This window comes from Rhipicephalus microplus, chromosome 5 (genome assembly GCF_043290135.1).
Source record: "Rhipicephalus microplus isolate Deutch F79 chromosome 5, USDA_Rmic, whole genome shotgun sequence".
In the NCBI taxonomy this organism is placed as follows: domain Eukaryota; kingdom Metazoa; phylum Arthropoda; class Arachnida; order Ixodida; family Ixodidae; genus Rhipicephalus; species Rhipicephalus microplus.
Window position 1 is genome coordinate 183,491,331 of NC_134704.1, and position 20,418 is coordinate 183,511,748.

A 20,418-nucleotide genomic window follows, 5' to 3' on the forward strand; every position below is an offset into this window, starting at 1 on the left:
TTTGAATTATCTGCAGGAATGTGGGCACAGCCAGCATGGAGATGTGACACCAAGGAACAGCTGCAAGGCATTTATCATCGCAAAAAGAGATGCTTGGACAGTTTGAAAATGACGTTGCTGCAGTGGTGGACTGCCTGAAGGCCAAGGTCCTTTGCTGGTTTGCATCATTCACAGCTTGCTAAACACTGCCACTGCGTGGATGGGTCTGTCAATGTAGCTCATTCAAAATTTTAAAGGAAACTTCAACAGAACACACCGGCCGATTCTGGAACATTTAAGGTGACAACACAAAATGCACTAGTCCGAGATTTTTCCCCATAAATGTGTCCAATGAGCACCAGTGGCATCCCCAGAATACTGACATATGAGCTCAAAAAACATGCGTCATGTTGCACTGATGATACTGGCTGCAGTCACACAATTTATCGCCTCCGCTGCTTACTATCTTTGGTGAATGAGGGAAAAAACCCTGTGAAAAAGAAAAACACGAAAATAAAATGTAAAAGACCAAGAACTGAAGCCATCAAAGCTTCCTTAAAACTCTCGCAGTGGCGACTTGTGAGGTGTGGCTCTGCACTGCATCCCAGGTAAAACTACGAATGACTGGGCAAGAATATCTAGGCCACGTAGATGGAATGGCTGAAAAAGTAAATGTGAGAAAAAAAAAGGCACGAGCCTGTCCAAGGCCCGCCCTGTCCTTGAATTGTGGCGTCCAAAATCTGGGTGAGGAACGCCAGTGATCAACCACAGCTGGGGGGGAGTGTGTCGCCACCCACGTGCTGTGGTGACAAACTGCCATCAATTAGGCAGTTCAGAGGCATGTCCAGACAAGGCGGCACAATGGGCCTCAACTAGGGGCCTTCTCAAAGAGTGCGTAGGTCAAGTCGTATGCATTGAAGCGGCACACCTGCAGCTCCTTGCGATTGTAGTTGTGGAACTCTGTGTTGCAGCTCTCTTTCATCCCTTTGGCAGCGACTGAAAGCTGAAATGAACATAATATATGTACTTTCTTATGGTAATGACAGTCTCTAGAAAGAAATATGTTCAGCAATATAACTTTCAATAAATCAATATCTTCATCAACTATATTATCGAAGGCTTGCATTTCTTCTAAATTGGGTTAAATGGCTATCTTGGATAGCACCTACTAACAAGTGGCACATTACTGCTCAACTGTTAAATTTTACAACTCACGTAGTTTCTTTGATTGAAGAAACTTGGAAACAGTAGGACAGACTTCATCTATGAAACATGGTATGAAAAAACTCCCAAGCCTTTCCCCGAAGGTGAACATGGTTAAGTGCGAATGCACGGGGTGATGCTATGAGGGGGAGTAAAGTTAAAATCCGTTGGCATTCGCCAGTGAGTTAACGTAAGCTCCCCCGTGTGATCACATTGCGATTCCCAGGAACCATTAGACCCTCTCGGGAAATCTTGGTGAGTTTACGCGTATACAGTCGCCGACCGTTTATTCGGACGCCGAAAATTCGGACATGCCCGTTTATTCGGACATCTTCGTGGCACCGCCACTCGCCCCATTGAACCTAATGTAAACTCACGACCGAAAATTCGGACGCCCCGCTGTGCGCCGTTCGATTATTCGGACTCCGTTTGACTGACCGGATGCGTCGCCGTATGCCATGACACGCTGACAGGGACGTTAACAATACGTTTGCTAGGTTGCCAGCACTGATATGCTGCACTAGCTATGGATGGACGTCGGGCCAGTGTCAAAATGCACGCAGAAATCGCCATTGCCGATCTCGAAGGCTATGTTTGGCGACACGTTTTTTTTCGGTTTTAGCCAGTCGAGCGGCCAAGCCAAGCCACTTACAGAGTCTGTTCGCTGTGGCGTTTGGCGTGGTTTGGCGTTTGTGTCAGCGTGTCAGTGGTGTCAGTCAGTTGCTTCTGCGGGTAGGCCTGGTTCGTCTTGTTCTCTGTGTTCTCGCTCTCTTGTGTGTTCCGTGGCGTGTTGAGATGGCTCCGACGTCACCCGTTGCTGCGCCGTCGCGAGTGAAGAAACGCGGCCAACGTGGGAGCTACAAGACGCTCACGATGGCGAAAAAAGCGGAGATAATTCGCCAGGTAGAAGGCGGCCGACCTCAGTCTGAAGTTGCTCGGGAATTTTCCATTTCCAAGCAAACCGTCTCGGACTACCTCAAGCAGAAGGCTAAGATCCTGGAGGCAGCTGAGAAAGCGTCTGCGGGTACGCAGAAAAATTTCCGGGACGGCAGCCACCCGCAGCTTGAAGAAGCGCTGAACATGTGGTTGAGTGCCACGGTGGCTAGGAAAATACCCGTGTCTGGCGATCTGCTGAGACAGAAAGCAGAGACGCTCGCCCTGCGCATGGGTATTACCGGCTGCAAGTTCAGTGACGTGTGGTTGCGCAACTTTAAGAAAAGGTACGACCTGGCCTTCAAGCGAATGTGCGGCGAGAGTGGTTCCGTCGACGAAACGCTCGTGACCAACTACCGCGCCGACAAGCTGTGCGCACTGCTGCGCCAGTATCCACCAGAAAACGTCTTTAATTGTGACGAGACTGGACTTTTCTATAAGATGCTGCCCGACAAGACGCTAGCTTTGTCTGGCGAACCCTGTCATGGGGGGAAGCATAGCAAGGAGCGACTGACAGTTGTTGTAGGAGGCAACATGACGGGGACGGAGAAACTTCCGCTCCTCGTGATAGGGAAATCAAAAAATCCAAGATGTTTTAAAGGCGTCAAATCACTCCCTGTGTGGTATGAAGCAAATTCGAAGGCGTGGATTACGCAAAACCTCTTCGAACAGTACCTTCGCAAGCTCGACCACCGGTACGAACAGCAAAATCGCAAGGTGCTGATGTTCGTCGACAACTGCGGTGCCCATGGGCATATCGACAACTTCAAGGCTATGACAGTGGAGTTTTTGCCGCCTAACACGACAAGCGTGTTGCAGCCCATGGACCAGGGCATGATCAAAAACTTGAAAGTTCATTACCGGTCGCGCCTCCTGAATCGTGTGCTGTTATGCGTCGACAGTAACAAAAACTACGTCGTGGATGTTCTGACGGCCATCAGCATGTTGTCCGATGCCCGGAAGTCAGTGACTCAGGAAACGATCCACAACTGCTTCCGCCACGCAGGATTTATTACTGGGATTGAGGAGGACAGTGCCACAGGCCAGAACCCCGCGGTTGAGAGTCCGCCTACCGCAGCAGCGGACATTCTGGACGACCTTCGTGCTAGCAGGGTCGATGTGGGGGCGGGTACGTTTGAAGAGTTCGCCAACTTCGACAGTGCCGTTTTGCCTTGCGCAGAGTTGGACGATGACGAGATCGTCCGTCAGGTCTGCGAGCCGGCGCTGGCGGACAGTGACTCCGACGATGACGCGCCGCCCGCACCACAGCCATCAAATGCGGACTTAGCGCAGGCCATATCGATGCTGTTGTCTGTCTACAGCGACGGCCAGACACTCGCAGAGGTACAGGCCGACGTGGTCGCGCGTAAGCGTGCGTGTGTGCAGACGCGCATAGACAGTTTGTTCGGGCGATCGGGCCAATAAAAGTGCTTTTTTTCGAGTGAATCCGTTTTTTCGGACTCCCGATTATTCGGACTTTTCGGCGAGTCCGAATAAACGGTCGGCGGCTGTATGTGAGAGTAAATCCGCACTATAATAATGTTTATGTCCGCGGCCCAGTTCGCCCACTTGCGCTCGGCATCACGGGCCCTTCGCCGCAATGCCTTGTCTTCAACAAGCGCGACATCTTCAACAACGCGTGCAATGCTCGCATTCAATTGCATTGTACTCGTTGTTGGAGGTATCGCAGTCGAGGTTGATGCCTGCGATGAATCCATATCTATGACGACTTGGCGATCTCGAGCAAGTCGTAGCTGCGCGGGCCCGCGCAATCACGTGGTGTGTGACGTCGCTGCGCCGTTGCTACAAATGCTCCTCTCCGCTCCTAGCGCCGTTGCTAGGAGAGAGGAGGAGGCGCACCGCACACGGCGGATTTAGGGTCTCTTATAAAGTGCATTCGCACTTAAAAAAATTTACACAGAACATAGTAACTAGCGTCGGACTACAACCTTTCATCATTGACTTGTAGCACAATACTGCAGACCCTTATCTGGTCATATAACTAGCCAAAATTTCTTAGTGTTACCGATTAAGATACAGCGGGAAACAAGGTACCATAAAGTATTTGGCTATTCCTTTTTGGCGACATGTAGACCTCTGCAGCAAGGTTTCAGAAAACCAGTAGCTGTCACCCAGGGTGAAGCTTGATGGCCCTCTCTGGCTGCCTCATACAAGCACTTATTGCAAACATCTGGGGTTTTACACCCTGAAAACAGAATATTATTACACGTAGAATAGAAATATTCACATATTTACAATACATAAAAGGTGTAATGCTGACGGGCTATGACAAGTAGACCACCATCAATATAAGCCCAGTCACATCAACTTAACTAGTAGCATACTCTAGTCCACAGTGTCACAAACCCCTTTGTGATGTCAACTCCCGATGGCCGAAGCACTGTCTCAGTGCATTGGACCGGTGTAAGTGATGTAGAAACGAAGGCTTGGGGGTTAGCGGCGACATCTCTTATGCGACTTTGGTTACTTGGCGAAGAACTCGGTATGGCCTAATGTAGCGTGGTAGCAGTTTTTCACTCAAAGGAAAGCAAGATCATGGAGCCAGGGCTAAAACACATGTGCCAGTAGTGGCTATTGAACTGATGCTTTTGGTCAGCCTGGGACACCAGAAGTCGATCTCAGGCACAGAGATGTTCTGTTGCCACGCGAACAATGACGTCATGAAGTGTAGGATGTGGTTCCTCAAAAGGAAGTAGCGAGTCGAGAGGCAAGAGCTCCCTGCTGCCATAGAGCAGATATAACGAAGAATAACCATTGACATGGTGATGGAACGAAGTATAGGCAAACGTCGGGAATGGTAAGGTGCATTTCCAATCCTTCACACTGCAGCAAATGTTGCTTGTACACAGAGATTTCGCATCGTTAACTGGCATACACACATTAGGGAAGTCCGAACAATTCAAACGAGTCGTCCGCTTTTCTATTTTTGTACGCTGAGTGATCTTTTCCGAATTCTTCGTGTGTGACAGCTATTATTTATTCTGCGCTTTGCTGGTATCCGAAGCACATCACGAGATGCAAATTTGCAACTGGTAGTTGGCACGTCGTTAAATAGTTCACCGCAGACCTCGAAGGCATATCAGGCGTTTTGGTGCACAGCCTGGGCCTGGCTATGCACCAAAATGCCTGACAAGTCTACTGGGAGGCACTGAAATTATTTCGGCTATGGTTATCCGACTTCTTGAGCAGGATAAAAATAACATAAATACGCGTTTTCAAACGATTTTGCTGTCCGTAAGTAGTCCCTGAAATTGAACATCATATTGCAATAGCGACCTTTAGCTCAGTTTAATTGCTTGGCTCAGATTTGATCGTACGCAAGGTCTACCATGATGCGCTTTAATAAAAGAACCATTAGTACAATAAAACCTCGTTAATTGGAACGAGCTTATTTTGCAATCGAGCTCACTTCGAAGTATTTCAGTGCTCCCGTATTTTGCAATGCAAGTTTGAGCGGATAATGTGAAGCGGCAGTCAGCACAAGCATGGTTAATTCGAAAACTTTGGGTACATTGTGCCGATTCCCGGTCCCAATTTCGCCACAAATCGACAGAAACGACGGCCCTTAAGAGCCACTAGGCAATGTACTTTAGTGATACCAATTTAGTAGTAGCTGAAGGACACCTGCCATGCTACTTCCAGTACGTAAAATAAAGTTATAAAAAAAATTATTTTGTAGTCAACTGTGCAAAAACAAGACGTGTTTCCCTGCACTACAGGGGTGACGTGCACGCAGCATGTTGCATGCTTTTCACAACGTCAGCGCATCACGATTCATCTATTCTTTCTGGAAACTGAAATAAATTATTAAAGAGCAGTCTCGAGAAAACTGCCGATGTATGCGAACTCCGAGTGTCAGTTTCTACAGCAATTAGCGCACTTGCACTGCTGGCGGAGTTCTTGCCTGCAATGCCTACATCAAAAACTCTGGTCGAAAGCTCCAATGGTAATGTTTTCCAGCCAAAACACATCACAAATTTCGTCACACACTGTTCATTACTAAATTCTTTATTTTACCAGAAAGAATGGGCGAATCATCGCATCATAATGTGCTGATGAAGCGAGGAACATCCCCACTCCATTGCAGTGAAGATGCCTTGTGCACAGACAAACATTTCAGTAGATCACTTTTTTTTTTTTGCAGTGACAGCAGTTAGGTTCGAAATTCCCCCTTTTTGTGGCGAAATTATTACCAGGTATTGCTGGAAAACATAACCCTTGGGGCCACAAGCTAGCCGCACAGCAAGCGACCAGCCCCGATTGATTTGAATCATTTGAAGTTCATTGCATCCCACTTTTTCTATGTTCTGTTAATTTCAAAACCCGCTTGATTTGAATATTTCTCAAGCCCAGCGACTTCAAATTAATGAGATTTCAAGCTGTTGGTTATGTTTCCAAAGTCTTAAAACACCCTCTAGCACAGACTTGATAGAGATTCGTCAACTTTTCCGGAAATATGGCAGCATGCCAGGGGTGCAGTTTGGCACAATTGGCACAGCATCACTGCAATAGGCCCGGCAGTAAGACCAGCAAGTGAAAACTGTAGGGACCACAAATGTTTTGGTTGACTGTCTGGCCTAGGTTGTCACATCGCACTGAGCTAATCAATTCAGCAAAGCAGCAGAGAAATGATGATGGAATGAGCCAATAAATAGATTAGTCATTAAAGTTGCCTAAGAAATGAATGACAGCCATGAAACATAATTGAGTGCGACACGTTTGGCTTTGATGCAGGGCCTGAAGAGAGTGGTGAACATTGGGTGTTATATGATAAGTACACATAAGTAATTGCACATACAAACACATATGCTCACAAAAGTGCACTTGCAATATCCAAATAAATAGTCCAGTATTCAAATTTGTTTCGACACAAGTTTAGATTATCACAAATTTCGAAGTGAACGAATAGGCATACATTAAATTGGAACATGTCATCCCCTGTACAGCTGGTTTCACTGCTGCATGAGTGCTGTGCCACAAAAGCACCTATTCAAGAAAAATCCGCACATCCACAAAATCCCTATTCAAGGCTTATTGAATAGGCTTGTACGAATAGTGAATTTTAGGTTCGAAGCGAATTCAAAAGAAATAGTGATGTTGGTTGAATAATTTCAAAATCGCATGTTAAAAATATTTTCAAAATTTGTTGCGACCGAACCCACTGAATATAATAAATTTTTTTTGTCATTGTAGCAATGCCTGTGCAAATGCCTTTTTTTTTTTGGGGGGGGGGGGGAGCTGTTTCAAAGGAAGTAGAAACAACTTTGAATAGAAGCAGCATTTGACTTTTGCTAGAATGCTAACGATAATTTATAAAATATGCTATGTTTTATTGTTTAATAAACTTAAAGCATACAAGCCGTTATAACAAGCTTTTAAACATCAAAAATCATGAATCGATGTGAAGGTGATGTGTTCATTTAAGCATGGAGTGGGGCTTCGCAACAGTGCGTATTTCTAATAAATAGAAGTGTTTACAGCTTAGCACACCTTCACTGTAGAGAAACCACCTTTACAAGTAACATGCAGACTAATATACATTTTAACAAGTGCTTTTACAGTTGCAGTGAAGGTACCTTTAGGCGAGTTGCACAGTACACTTTATACCTAGTGAGGGCCTCGTCCATTTTCGTCGGTGCCCGGGCGAACGCTCTGTTCAGGCCGTCGAGCGCACGTTTCGCCTTCGCTCGCAGCTGCCGCATGAAGGCGCTGCTTGAGTAGATAACGGGATGCTGGCGTTGAACGGCCGCACGTATTAGGAAGCTCGCGAATTTCTCTTTTCATGCGAGTTAATTTGCAGTCGTGCTTCTTGAGGGCTTTCACGGATGCATGAAGAATGAAAAGTAACACAAACATAGCGGTGTGCTGTTTCAACATGGCTTTTGTCAGGCCGTGCTACCGGTTCAGTATATGCCTTCGAGTTTTATGGCACTCGCGTTTTACTTTCCCTTTCAAGCTAATGCAACCTCATTATTTGCGTGCCTTAGTATATAATACTGCTACGTACAACTCTGCATATATGACGGAAAAAAATCTGATTGTCTTTTTTTCATTTTTCATTACTCACAAAAAGAAAAAAACTCGCCGGTCCCCTTATTAACTCACCTGAGACAACTGAAAGGCAAAAACTATCCTGGTTTTCTTTTGATTCAATGCACTCAATGTTTTCTACTTTTCTCAGAGATATTTTTCCGCCCAACATGGTTTTCTTACTGCCTCAAGGATTGGAAGCAAAGCTAGCTTTCTGCCCCTTAGCTGGTTATGCACTGCCTTCATGATCGGCCTATTTCAACCAAGGGAAGAATTATATGATGCGGTCAAGCTATGTGACGTTCTGCTACGTCACAAACATTTATGATACGTGACATCATATAATGACGTTTTCACGTAATGATGATTTCGTGCATCACTCATGTTCACGCCGCCGACGCGAGAAGACGCCGGCGATCAATTTCGCTTTGCATGAGACATTTAAAGCTATCAACTTAATGCACTGTACGGCTGTAGCTCCGTGAAATTGCAGCTTCCGCTGGTGTTTGGGGAGAGCGTGCTTGCATTAATGATGCAGAACAATAGGTCTCCTGATAAATTTCGTACTACGCTCTAATATCTAGCCGTCGTTTACAATCTAAGTATTTATAGATTATAAATAGTGGTGGCTGATGGCTACCTGTCACGTTTCGCAACATGGCAATTGGTATCACTAAACGCGTGTGTGCTGCATCCAAACAGTCAACAAATGAGTCTATCCGTAACAATGCTGCCTCTAGATCACTGCCGTGTGCGACGCTAACATTACGCCCCAAAGCTGAATGGGAGCTAATGGACACCACACAGGCATTCGGCTCTACTCTGCTCCCTACCAAATTCAGAGGTTAGAGGGAAGAGAAAAAACAAAACAGTACTGAGCAGCCGGATAATAAGGCTACAACAATCCATCCCCAAATACACCGACAAGCTCAAGCAACTGACCACAGGCCGCATTTTTCATGCCTGTCAACGTGGCTCAAGTTGAGAGCCGGCATTAGATTTCAGACTAACAGCGCCTGTTCAAAACATGCCCAATGATTGCAGAAATCGCGCTGCATATGGACTTCAGCTGTTTTTGTTTATTTCACAATGATTTCGTTGTTTCGTCTCTCAAATGGTCAAATCACCTGCCATAGTTCCTCATTTTCTGTCACTTTCTTTTTTCTCGGTAGCGAAGGGAAAGGATGATGACCTATATCCCTGGAAGCAAACTAGTGGCATTTTGTGCTATTCAGTGCATGACCTCCAGGCTTGGGCATAATGTACTACGCCACTAGAGAGTAGCAAGCATCGGGCAACATTAGGCACCCAAGCTTGTAATATTAGCTCCTGGCAAAGGCTTCCCTGAAAAATAGACTTTCAGTTAATCGAAAAAGCAACTTTCAGTCAAGCGAATGCCACGGTGACAAAACGATCTTCCGCTGATTACTTGCATGAGCTATCTGGTATCGACCTAGCTAGCAGACGACGCGCGAGCCCCTCAATCAAGTAGTCGCGAACGACAAGCTTTTGAAATGAGCAAAGTGCCCAGAATAACAAGTGCTTCACGATTCTCGCTTCCAAGTTTCCATTACATCTTAAACAATGCGAATACAGCCGAAAACAGAGCCGCATAGCAGTGTCGAATGCAGCCACGGCATTCGCTTGCCCGAGAGACGACGCAGCGGCATCTCTACTCCAGTTGCGGCGCCTGGCAGCAAAGCGCTGCACTAGCACCAACGGGCGCTTCCCATTGAAATCCGCTCCTTCGCCTGACTGTTGAAAAAATAGAGGAGGGGCTGACCTAGTCTATTCGTTCATTACGAATACTTCAAAATATTCAATAATTTCAATTTTAATCGAACAGAATTTGAATAGTGTACTATTAGTTCGAATATTCGAAGCGTTCGAATTTTCGAAGCATTCCAATATTCGCACAAGCCTATGAATGAACACATTACCCTCACATGAAGTAATCTTAATCTTAAACACTTGCTGTACGGGTTTATATAACATCGAAGAATAGTAAACTTTAAAGCATAGGATGTTACCAGTCATCTCTTACTTGCATCCTCCTGAAATATAAATCCTGCTAAAATTCAAAATTGCTCCAACTTCACTTCTGGGGGGGGGGGGGGGTGCTATCGCTCTGTGTAAGTGGTTTGCACCTCGTGGCACACACGTGTCTCTCGGATTGGCCGCATTTAGGTTTAACCCTTGTGCAGTAGGTGGAGTAATGCTCACACGTGTTTATCATTCATTACCATCATGGTTGGTGTGGTAGCGCTCACAGTGACGCCTGGTGGCGAGGCTAGGTGGCTGCACAGCAAAGATTGCCGTGTGGCGGCTGGCACAGATGTTCGTCTCCTAACAGAGTCCTGCAGGATACGTCACCCGCGAACATGTCCCATGGGTCCCTAACAGCGAGTTGAGCATCAGCGACACTGCCTTCGCGTTACCTTGCATTTGTTGTGGTGTTGATTGAGTATTGGAATACAGTCGAACCCTGCTGCAACGGAACTCGCGGGGCGTGAAAACTATTTTATTGTAAAATTTCATGGAGAAATTAAAAAAATCTACCTGATCTGAGCTAGCAAAACAAAGGAACCTTTATTCTTAAAATTAAAAAAGTGTCCACTTCTTACTATTCTTTCCCAGCAGTGTCACGACACGATTCCCAGTCATGCATTGCGAGACCATGGAGAAAAGCACGCTGAAACAACGCCTACAACCGCTTTCGTGAACGTACCAAACAGTTGCATTAACGCATTAACACCAGCAGCTGTCCACCATAAGTGTATATGACAACGCCGAGATAGAGGCAGGGTATCGTAGAGCGGTGACTTTTGACTTATTTTATGCCTTTCTTATCATTCATTACTCTCAGCTAGCTGATTTTTTTGTTAATGCAGACCAACAGCTGCTTTGATTAGGTACCACACTGGCCAAGCGCGAATAAAATGATAAGAGAAAGGCATGGCTCTGTGTTTGCACTCAGCAGCTGCGTGAAGGAAACAATGAATCGAGCGACAGAGCTTCAGCTTCGGAATGTCTGCGGCTCGAAAGCAAGCTGTGATTCAAAAGCAAGCCAGTGGCAAAAGCAGGGCAGTCTCATTGCCATCGCTATTGAGCAATGGCTGTGCCCATGCTTGCTGAACAGCGGCGGTTTCTAGTGGTGCCAGCGCGTTTTAGGCTTCGTCGATGTATTTTCAGGTTCTGAAAATGCATCAAAATCTTAAATATTAGGTTTCCCGATTCGAAACAAATATCTGAGCCTGGAATTGCATCCTGAAATTTCGTTGAAGCGGGACGGCAGAAGAAAAAGTGTTCGTTGTGGTGACAATAATTATGCATTGACTCCTATAGACTACTGAAGGGGAACCGTGAATTTTTCATTCTAGCGGAAACTTTGTTGAAGTGGCTGTTGTGTATTCATATTGGTTCTGCGACGCCACCAGAGATGGCGCTGTGATCTATGTACCTGTTTGTCGTGTATATAAGTCCACCGTACAATAAAACCAGCAGTCGTCGGTAGCCCATGACGGCAGTCATGTGTACAAGTTCCTCTCTTCCGTGATAGCGGCTCACCACGCCGCAATACCACATTGGCGACGAGGATGGCCACCGGTATATCTCCCCCGCCGCCGTTCCTCGAGACTCTGGGCACGCCAGCGATTCCTTGGCACCGCTGGTTCAGGTTGTTCCAGAACTTCGTGCTCGCGTCTGGTGCCGACGAGTGGCCAGCAACCCGCCGTCGCGCGCTCCTGCTTCACTGCCTGGGCCCCGAGGGCCAACGAATTTTCGACGCCTTGCCGGCACCGCCCCACGCCAGCCGCCACTTTCAACTGAAACCACGGTCAGCGAGTCGACGGAAAAACAGACGTCCGCGCACACCGCTGCCGCAAGCCCTCCGGACCCATACGACGTTGCGGTCGACACACTGGCACACTACTTCACCGCCACCGTCAACGTCCGAGTGGAACGTCATCATTTTCGTGAACGTCGACAGCTTTCCGGTGAGTCGGTTGCCGAATTTGCTTTGGCGCTCCAGGAACTGGCAGCCCCGTGTAATTTCGCCGCTACCGTGGATGATAACTTGTGCGAACAGTTCGTTGCCGGAGTAACTTGCCCGCAACTCAGAGAACGACTGCTCCTCGAAGGCGACGCATTGACATTCGACCGAGCGGTAGAAATTGCCAAACTTCGCGAACAAACTCGCCAAGAAGCTGAAGCCTTCGCGAACCCGATTCGCCGCATCACGCAGCGCCAACGCGGACGCAACCCGGATAGGCATGATAGCCCTGTCCCGCTCCGGAAGTGTCCGCGGTCCGCACCTGTTATGGTTGCGGACGCCGCGGACACTTCCAGAGCGTTTGTCGGAGCTCGTGTCGCGGCCAACCACGAAGGCCTGCACAAGTCCGCGAACTCCTCTGCGACGATGACGCTGAGAGCGGTCACAGTATTTTGACCATCTGCACAAACAAACGCAGAGGCCTGTATGTTGACGTCGACGTGTCGGTGATTAACCCGAAGCCGCTCACGCGCAAAGTCTCGTTTCTCATCGACACAGGCTCTGCAGTGTCAATAACTGGGGAAGGTCACTTTCGAAACCTTTTTCAAGATAAAGTACAACTCAGGACCCCCAGCATTACTTTGTTTGACTTTTCACGCCAGAAGATCCCTGTGCTTGGCCTGTTTGAAGCAACGCTGTCGTACAAGGCACGAACAGCCGTCGTACCGCTTTACGTAACACGCAGTGGGACCTCCCTTTTGGGATTAGATGCTGTGTAAGCCCTGAATTTTCAAATTTCAGAGAAGGAGCTACGTTGCCTGCACACGGTCGTTCAGCAAACGTCCGCCTCCGCAATCTCAACGTTGCCTGCAACGAGCTCAGACGCACAAGGGCGCATTCCACCGCAAGGCGCTATCGTAGAGCAACCGCAGAGTGAGCCAAAGTTTGGCATGCCTGCATTGCTGTGGGCCAGGTTTTCTCACCTGTTTACCCCAGGTTTGGGCCTTGTCAGAGGTTTTCAGCACAAGGTGAAGATGAAACAGGCAGTCTCCCCAGTCGCCCAAAAGTTGAGGCGCCTCCCATTCTCAGTACGCCAACCAGTAAGCGACCAACTACAGACCCTGCTCTCTGCTGACATCATCGAAAGGATCGATGCTTCCGAATGGGTTTCTCCCATCGTCGCAGTCCAGAAGGAAGATGGAAGCATCCGTCTTTGTGTTGACCTAAGGAAGCCAAACAAAGCCATTGTGGTTGACAACTTCCCGCAGCCTCACACTGAGGAACTGCTGCATGCCTTAAACGGAGCCCGCCACTTCTCAAAGCTAGACCTCGCCTCTGCATACCACCAAGTCCTGCTGCACCCGGACAGCAGGGATCTCACAGCGTTTGTTACGCACGAGGGGCTTTTTCGGTTTAAAAGGGTCTGCTTTGGATTGGCGTCGGATCCAGCAGCCTTTCAGCAGCTCATGACAAGAATCCTGCAAGGCTGTCATGGTGTTCTTTGTTACATAGACGACATCATCGTCTTCGGGAAGACTGAGAAAGAACATGCGAAGAACCTGGAAGAAGTTCTGCATCGCATTGCGAAAGCAGGTCTGAAACTTAACGAAAAATGTGTTTTCAATGCAAGAAAACTCTCTTTCCTTGGACATCGTGTCAGTGCGGAAGGCATAGCACCCCTTCAAGCCAAAGTCAATGCAATCGTCCACGCCCCCACACCAGCAGGACCCGGCACACTCCGTTCATTCTTAGGACTTGTCGAATACTACGCAAAGTTCATTCCTAGGCTAGCCGAGGAAGTCGAGCCTATGCGTCGACTGCTGCGCAAAGACATACCTTTTGAGTGGGACACAGCCGCCCAAGCAAGTTTTGAGAGAGTGAAAACTCTTCTGGCCTCCCACAAGGTGTTGCACATGTTTGACCCAGCTCTTCCAGTGACTGTCGCAACTGATGCTTCTGCATACGGGCTAGGTGCCGTTTTGCAGCAAGTGGACGGTCAGAAAACCCTGACCATTGCGTTTGCTTCGCGCACTCTAACCAATGCAGAAAGAAAGTACTCCGCCAGCGAGCGTGAAGCATTGGCTTGCGTGTGGGCATGCGAAAAGTGGCATGTTTATTTGTGGGGACGGCCTTTCACTCTTCAGACGGATCACCAGGCATTGGTAGCGTTGCTGTCTAACAAGGGAACAGGGCGACGTCCCTTTCGCATTGCAAGGTGGGCTGAGCGACTTCTACGCTACAACTACACCGTCGAATACCGCAAGGGCTCGGAGAACAAGGTAGCAGACGCGCTGTCACGTCTTCCAGCGAAAGATAAGCCGGAATGCACACCTCAACCTAAAGACGACTCTACAGAAGTTGTGTTCCTAGTCGAGCCGCTGTGCATCGCTAAGGACCAGTTCGAGCAGTCCACCAGTAATGACGCCACTCTGGCAAAAGTCAAGGAATACGTTACTTCGTCATGGCCTCCGCACAAGCTCGTCCCAAGCCATCTGCTGCCGTACTTCATGCTACGCAACGAGTTGTCAGTGGTAAACAACTTACTTCTTCATGGGGAGCGACTTGTAGTTCCACAGTCCCTTGCGCATCAGGTAATCTCCACAGCGCATGAAGCTCATCCCGGCATCGTCAGGACGAAAGCGCGACTTCGAGAACGGTTTTGGTGGCCGGGTATGGACCGGCAAACAGAAGTCGCAATACAAAACTGCAGCGTCTGTCAGAAGGCCGACAAGAGTGCGAAAACGGCCCCTGCTCCACTGCAACCTGTTCCATTCCCAAAGCGCCCTTGGCAAAAAGTCGCCATAGACATTGTTGGCCCTCTGGAAAGAGCTCCTCAAGATTGTAGGTTCGCCATTACACTGGTTGACTATTTTTCTAAGTGACCCGAAGTACAATTCTCCAACGAGGTATCTACAAGAACGATCACCAACTTCTTGCTGTCAATTTTTTCTCGAGAGGGATACCCTGACGAGATAGTCACTGACAACGGGCCCCAATTTTCTTCACGAGAATTTTCGCAATTCTTGGATGAGCGTGGTATCCGACTGACACATTCTTCGGTGTATTACCCTCAAGCCAACGAACTTGTCGAAAGGTTTAATCGTGTTTTTAAGGACTTTGTACAGGTTGCTGCATTAGAACATGGCCCTCTTCGACAAGCGGCACTGGAGTACTTGGGTGTTTACCGGTGCACACCTCACGCAACCACGGGAGTAGCACCAGCCTTGCTCCTACATGGACGACTGCCCCGAACACGACTGGACATCATTGGGCACCCATCCCCATCATTCTTCACAGACCCTGCCAAAGGGCTTGGCCAGCTTCGGAAGAGAGTCGCACAGAAGCAAAAATACAGCAAGATGTACACAGACTTCCGCCGTGCAGCCAAGAAACCAAACATAGCAGTTGGAGACATGGTTCGTGTGAAGAAGCCGGCAGTCTCTTTTAAAGGAGACCTCTCGTTCAGTCGTTCTCGGAAGGTGGTGGGACAATGAGGGCCAGCCTCTTTCTGCCTAGACGATGGGCGAACATGGAACTCCTCCAAGTTGAGCAAGGTTCCTGCACAGGCCGCCCAGCCTCACCCAGTCATCCAAACGCCAGATGTTCACGCTCACCCAGCACAGCCTTCAAGCCCGTCACCTGTGCCTTGTGACAGTGGGCAATCAGCAGTGCCACTCGGTACCCCCCTCAGTGCAGTGCCTAGTGTTCTGTGCAGCCCTTGTGTAGCATCGCAAGAGACACAACAGGCTGTCTCTTCTCCACCCTCTCCACAACCGCCTTCTCGTCGGGAGCTACCCGCGAGGACAAGACGTGTATATAAGTCCACCGTACAATAAACACCGGCAGTCGTCGGTAGCCCATGGCGGCAGTCATGTGTACGAGTTCCTCTCTTCCGTGATAGCGGCTCACCACGCCGCAATACCGCAGTGGCGTTTGTAGAAGCGGCGTTCGTTGTAGTGAGGTTCGACTGTATTGCATAAGGTTGTTACAGCGTGTCACTAGTAACATACTTGATCCGGCTGATAATGTCACCAATGTAAAACTAACTGAACAAATGTACATGATGTTTGGTTTACCCGACCGCAACTACTGGGTTCGTATGCCTGAGAGTGCCATTCTCATTCCGAGACACCACACTTTCCACCAAAAAGGACATTGCACATGCCTTGTTCTAGTTAAATTTTTGCAGGTTAATACTCGTGACAAACGTGCTCATTTTTTTCAATAATATGTGATAAACACTATATCAACTATTAGAATTGAAATTATGTGACCAAATCCCTCTACGCTTCGAACCTCGAATTTACTATTTGCCCATCCCTAGCACATGCCAGAACATAAGCTGCTATCCATGTGAGAGTATTTCAGCAGTCAAATTTGGGTTAAGAAGAAAGGATAAATGCGGCTTTTTTGCACCATCAGGCCAGCTCTGCCCCTCTTTCCCACTATGGTGGCACATTTCAATGTCATAATTGTCATTACAGGAATAGTTCAATAATATTGGAGCACAAACAAGTCTCAGTTATCTTTGTACCAATTGTTCAGTATATTCATGAAATTTTGTACCAATACGGCCAATTACAGCTATAATAGTCAACTAAGAGTTCCTTGCATGGTTATTCTATGGCAACTACCTTTATCATACAGCATCTAATTGAAGTTCCTGACAATTGTAAAATTGGTAGCCATCTTGAATTTCGGTGCTATTCTAGGATGGTGCCCCACCTCCACTTTACGTTAAATTTCACTTACGTTCAATTTGCAGAAGGAGGTGGGGGGGCTTGCCCAGAATTTTATGGTGGATGGACGCATGCGTTTATGTCTCATTTACGTCTCACCGTTTGTCATTACATTGCAACATCTGGTGCCAGCATGTACAGCATGGCTGCCTCATCATACACAAAAGTGCACGTGTAGGTAAGCATTTCAACAACTCGTTAGGCAACAGCTTTGCAGAGTTCTACACAAAAACCGAAACTTGCATCTCCTCACCTCAGGATGATATTCAAGCGATGCAGCCAAGCCTTTTCCAAACTATTTTTAAAACAATAGATTGAATAAAAAAATTCACTGAAAATAAATAATAAATAAAATAAAACTCAAACTAAGTGGAAAAAGAATTTCGTTAAACTTTGAACAATATTTCTTTTTGTCAGGATCAAGCCCGAATTCCTCTCGTGATTGTTCAATACACCATAACTTCTAATCAAATAATCAAATGTGTTCAGACCACCCCTTTCAGCTCAACTGCACACAGTTACGATTCATAATTATACTAATATGCAGATTTACTTTATAACACTCAGTTGAGAATTAGCTCCACGAAGGGCACATAAAATATTTTTATTTGAAAAGAATGGATACCATATTGCTAGAAAAAGTAGCTGCATATTTTAATTCAGAACAACAGTTAAATGTACATAAAATGAGCAAGTTTCTAATAAAAGTTTACCAAGACAACAGTGCGGAAGTGCCATTTGTGTGCTTTATACCCCTCCCCCTTCTAGAATGCTGCGTCACAGCATATAGACAAAAAGATAGCATCCTTACGAATTACACCCAGAGTGGCAGCAAAGCTACTTATATTGCTGCTGCATCAGCTTACCTTGTTGGCAAACAATGTCATCACGAATTTGCCAGGAAGAAACATCTTCAGCAGAGTAGTAACCAAGTCATGGTAGTTGTCCTGAAAAATGGCAGTGCTAGATCAGTACCACTCTACTACGAAGAACAGCTAAAGTTTAGAACTTCGCAATATATAGGACTGTTTTTTAGCTGTGCCCTTCATCCTTATCATCATGACCCTTCATCCTTATCATCAGCCTGACTACGTCCACTGCAGGGCAAAGACCTCTCCGGTGTTTTGCCACCCAAATCGGTCCTGTGCTTGCTGCTGCCACTTTATACCCACAAACTTCCTAATCTCATTTGCCCATGTCTAAGTTTGTCTCCCCCTCATCCGCTTGCCTTCACTAAGAATCCAGTCAGTTATCCTTTATGACTAGCGGTTATCCTGCCTACACGCTACATGCCCAGCCCATATCCATTTCGTCTTCTTGATTTTAAATATGATACCCTTAACCCCGGTTTGTTCCCTGACCCACTCCGCTCTCTTCTTGTCTCTTAAAGTTACAACTATCACTTTCCTTTGTATCGCTCGCTGCGTAGTCCTCAGTTCCCTTCTCCTCTTTCTAAGTCTCCCTCTTTCTAGGTCACCATGTTTCTGCTCCATAGCTAAGTAGCAACAAGATGCAGCTGTTCTATACTTTCCTCCTGAGGGATAGTGGCAATCTACCAGTCATAATTTGAGAGTGCTTGCCAAATGTGCTCCACACAATTCTTATTCTTCTAGTTCCTTCAATCTCATGGTTTGGCTCCGCCATTATTACCTGTCCTAAGTATACGTAGTCTTTTACAACTTCAAGTGCACTGTTACCTATCTCAAAGCGCTGATCTCTAACGAGGTAGTTGTACATTGCTATAGCTTTCTGCAGATTAATTTTAAGACCTACCTTCCTGCTCCTCTTGTCTAATTCAGTAATCATTAGTTACAATTCGTCCCCTGAGTTACTCAGCAATGCAGGTGCAGGTTACTAAGGGACTCTCTGTTAACTCTTATGCCTAAATGTTTCCGATCTGGGCCTCTGACAACCTCTTGTAAACACGAAATAAATAGCATTGGGGAGATCATATCCACTTGTCTTAAACCCTTCGTGATTCATAATTTGTCGCTTTCTTTATGGAGCACTATGGTGGCAGTTGATCACCGGTATATTTCTTCAAGAATGTCTATGCACGCTTTGTCGACGCCCTGATTCCGCATTGTCTGCATGACTGCTGATATTTCTACTGAATCAAATGCCTTTTCATAATGTATGAAGGCTATGTATAGTGGTTGGCTCTATTCTGAGCATTTTCATATTACCCGATTTATAGTATGAATGTGGTGGACTGTTGAGTAGCCTGTTCGAAATCCTGCTTGTTCCTTTGGTTGACTGAATTCTAGCGTCTTAATTCTGTTAGCAATTACCTTTGTAAATAGCTCGTATACGACAGAGAGCAAGCTGATAGGCCTGTAATTCTTCCTGTTTTATTTATTTTTTTATTTTTTTACATGTCACCTACATTGCCGTGAGGCATTACGTAGGGGAAGTACACATAATAATTTGACTACATAGTTTTCAATCGAAACAATAGATTCAACAAATAAAACAGCACTCAAAATATTTTAGGAGAAGAAAAAAAACACTCGAATATTGGTGAGCGAAAACGTCACAGTCATGCATTTGTAAACACCCACACGTTTCGAGACAGCAAACCAATCTTAGTGGCAGTGATATTGTAGGAGTTGTTACAAGGAAGAGAAAAAGGATTCATTATCAGTTTCATTGACGAGATCATCCGGTAGACAGTTGGTTCCATTCCTGTATTGTTTTTACGAAAAAAGAACTATTGAAAGAGTGGGTTTTGTAGCGGTATTCTAATATTTTTCGTGAATGGTCTTGACGATTAGAGATGTACGTTGGTGTGAACAGATAATCAAGAGGGTTGATGGCATTTCCATTATAATATATACAATGAAGAAATTTAAGCCTCGGTTTCTGCCTCCTTACCATCAGTGTCTCCCATTTCAATGCTCGTTTCATTTCTGTGATGCTTGCAAAGGAATTGTAGTTGTTGCTAACAAATCTGGCTGCTTGGTTTTGAACTTTTTCCAATGCGTCAATCAAGTATTGCTGATGGGGATCCCGGATTATGCAAGCATAATCTAGAATAGTTCTTACATACATGAGATAAAGGGTTTGTTTCACGGTCTGTGAAGCTTGCCTAAAATTTCTGCGTATGAAGTATAGCATCCGGCCTGCCTTAGTCACAGTTAAGTCAATGTGTTTATTCCCCTTGAAATTGTCGGGAAGATAGACGCCCAGATACTTATAATAGGATTCATTGCCAATTATTGAATTATTTATTTTGTATGTTGTGTCTAGTTTACTAATCTAGTTGGTGAATGATACACAGCAACATTTACAAACGTTTAGACTTATTTTCCATTTTTGGCACCACGTTGATATTCGGTACAGATCATGCTGCAGAATTTCAGCATCCTTGTGCGATTTAATCACTCTAAACACTACACAATCATCTGCGAATAACTTAATGAGAGAGGTAATACCATCGACTATGCCATTATTATAAATCAGGAAAGCAAAGGTCCTACTACGCTCCCCTGTGGTTCACCGGACGTAACGGTTACCGCAGAT

General features: G+C 46.4%; 1 protein-coding gene across 1 annotated transcript in view; it reads right to left on the reverse strand.

The window, feature by feature from the left end:
• Nucleotides 1-275: 275 nt before the first annotated feature.
• SamDC (S-adenosylmethionine decarboxylase) overlaps nt 276-20,418 on the reverse strand; it is a 98,208-nt gene continuing 78,065 nt past the window's right edge. The window contains exons 9-10 of the mRNA XM_037424855.2: nt 17,763-17,843; nt 276-982 (exon numbers count right to left, since the gene is read on the reverse strand). Of these exons, the coding sequence (XP_037280752.1) occupies nt 848-982; nt 17,763-17,843 (216 nt within the window). The 3' untranslated portion in view covers nt 276-847. The remainder of the gene's footprint in view (nt 983-17,762; nt 17,844-20,418) is intronic.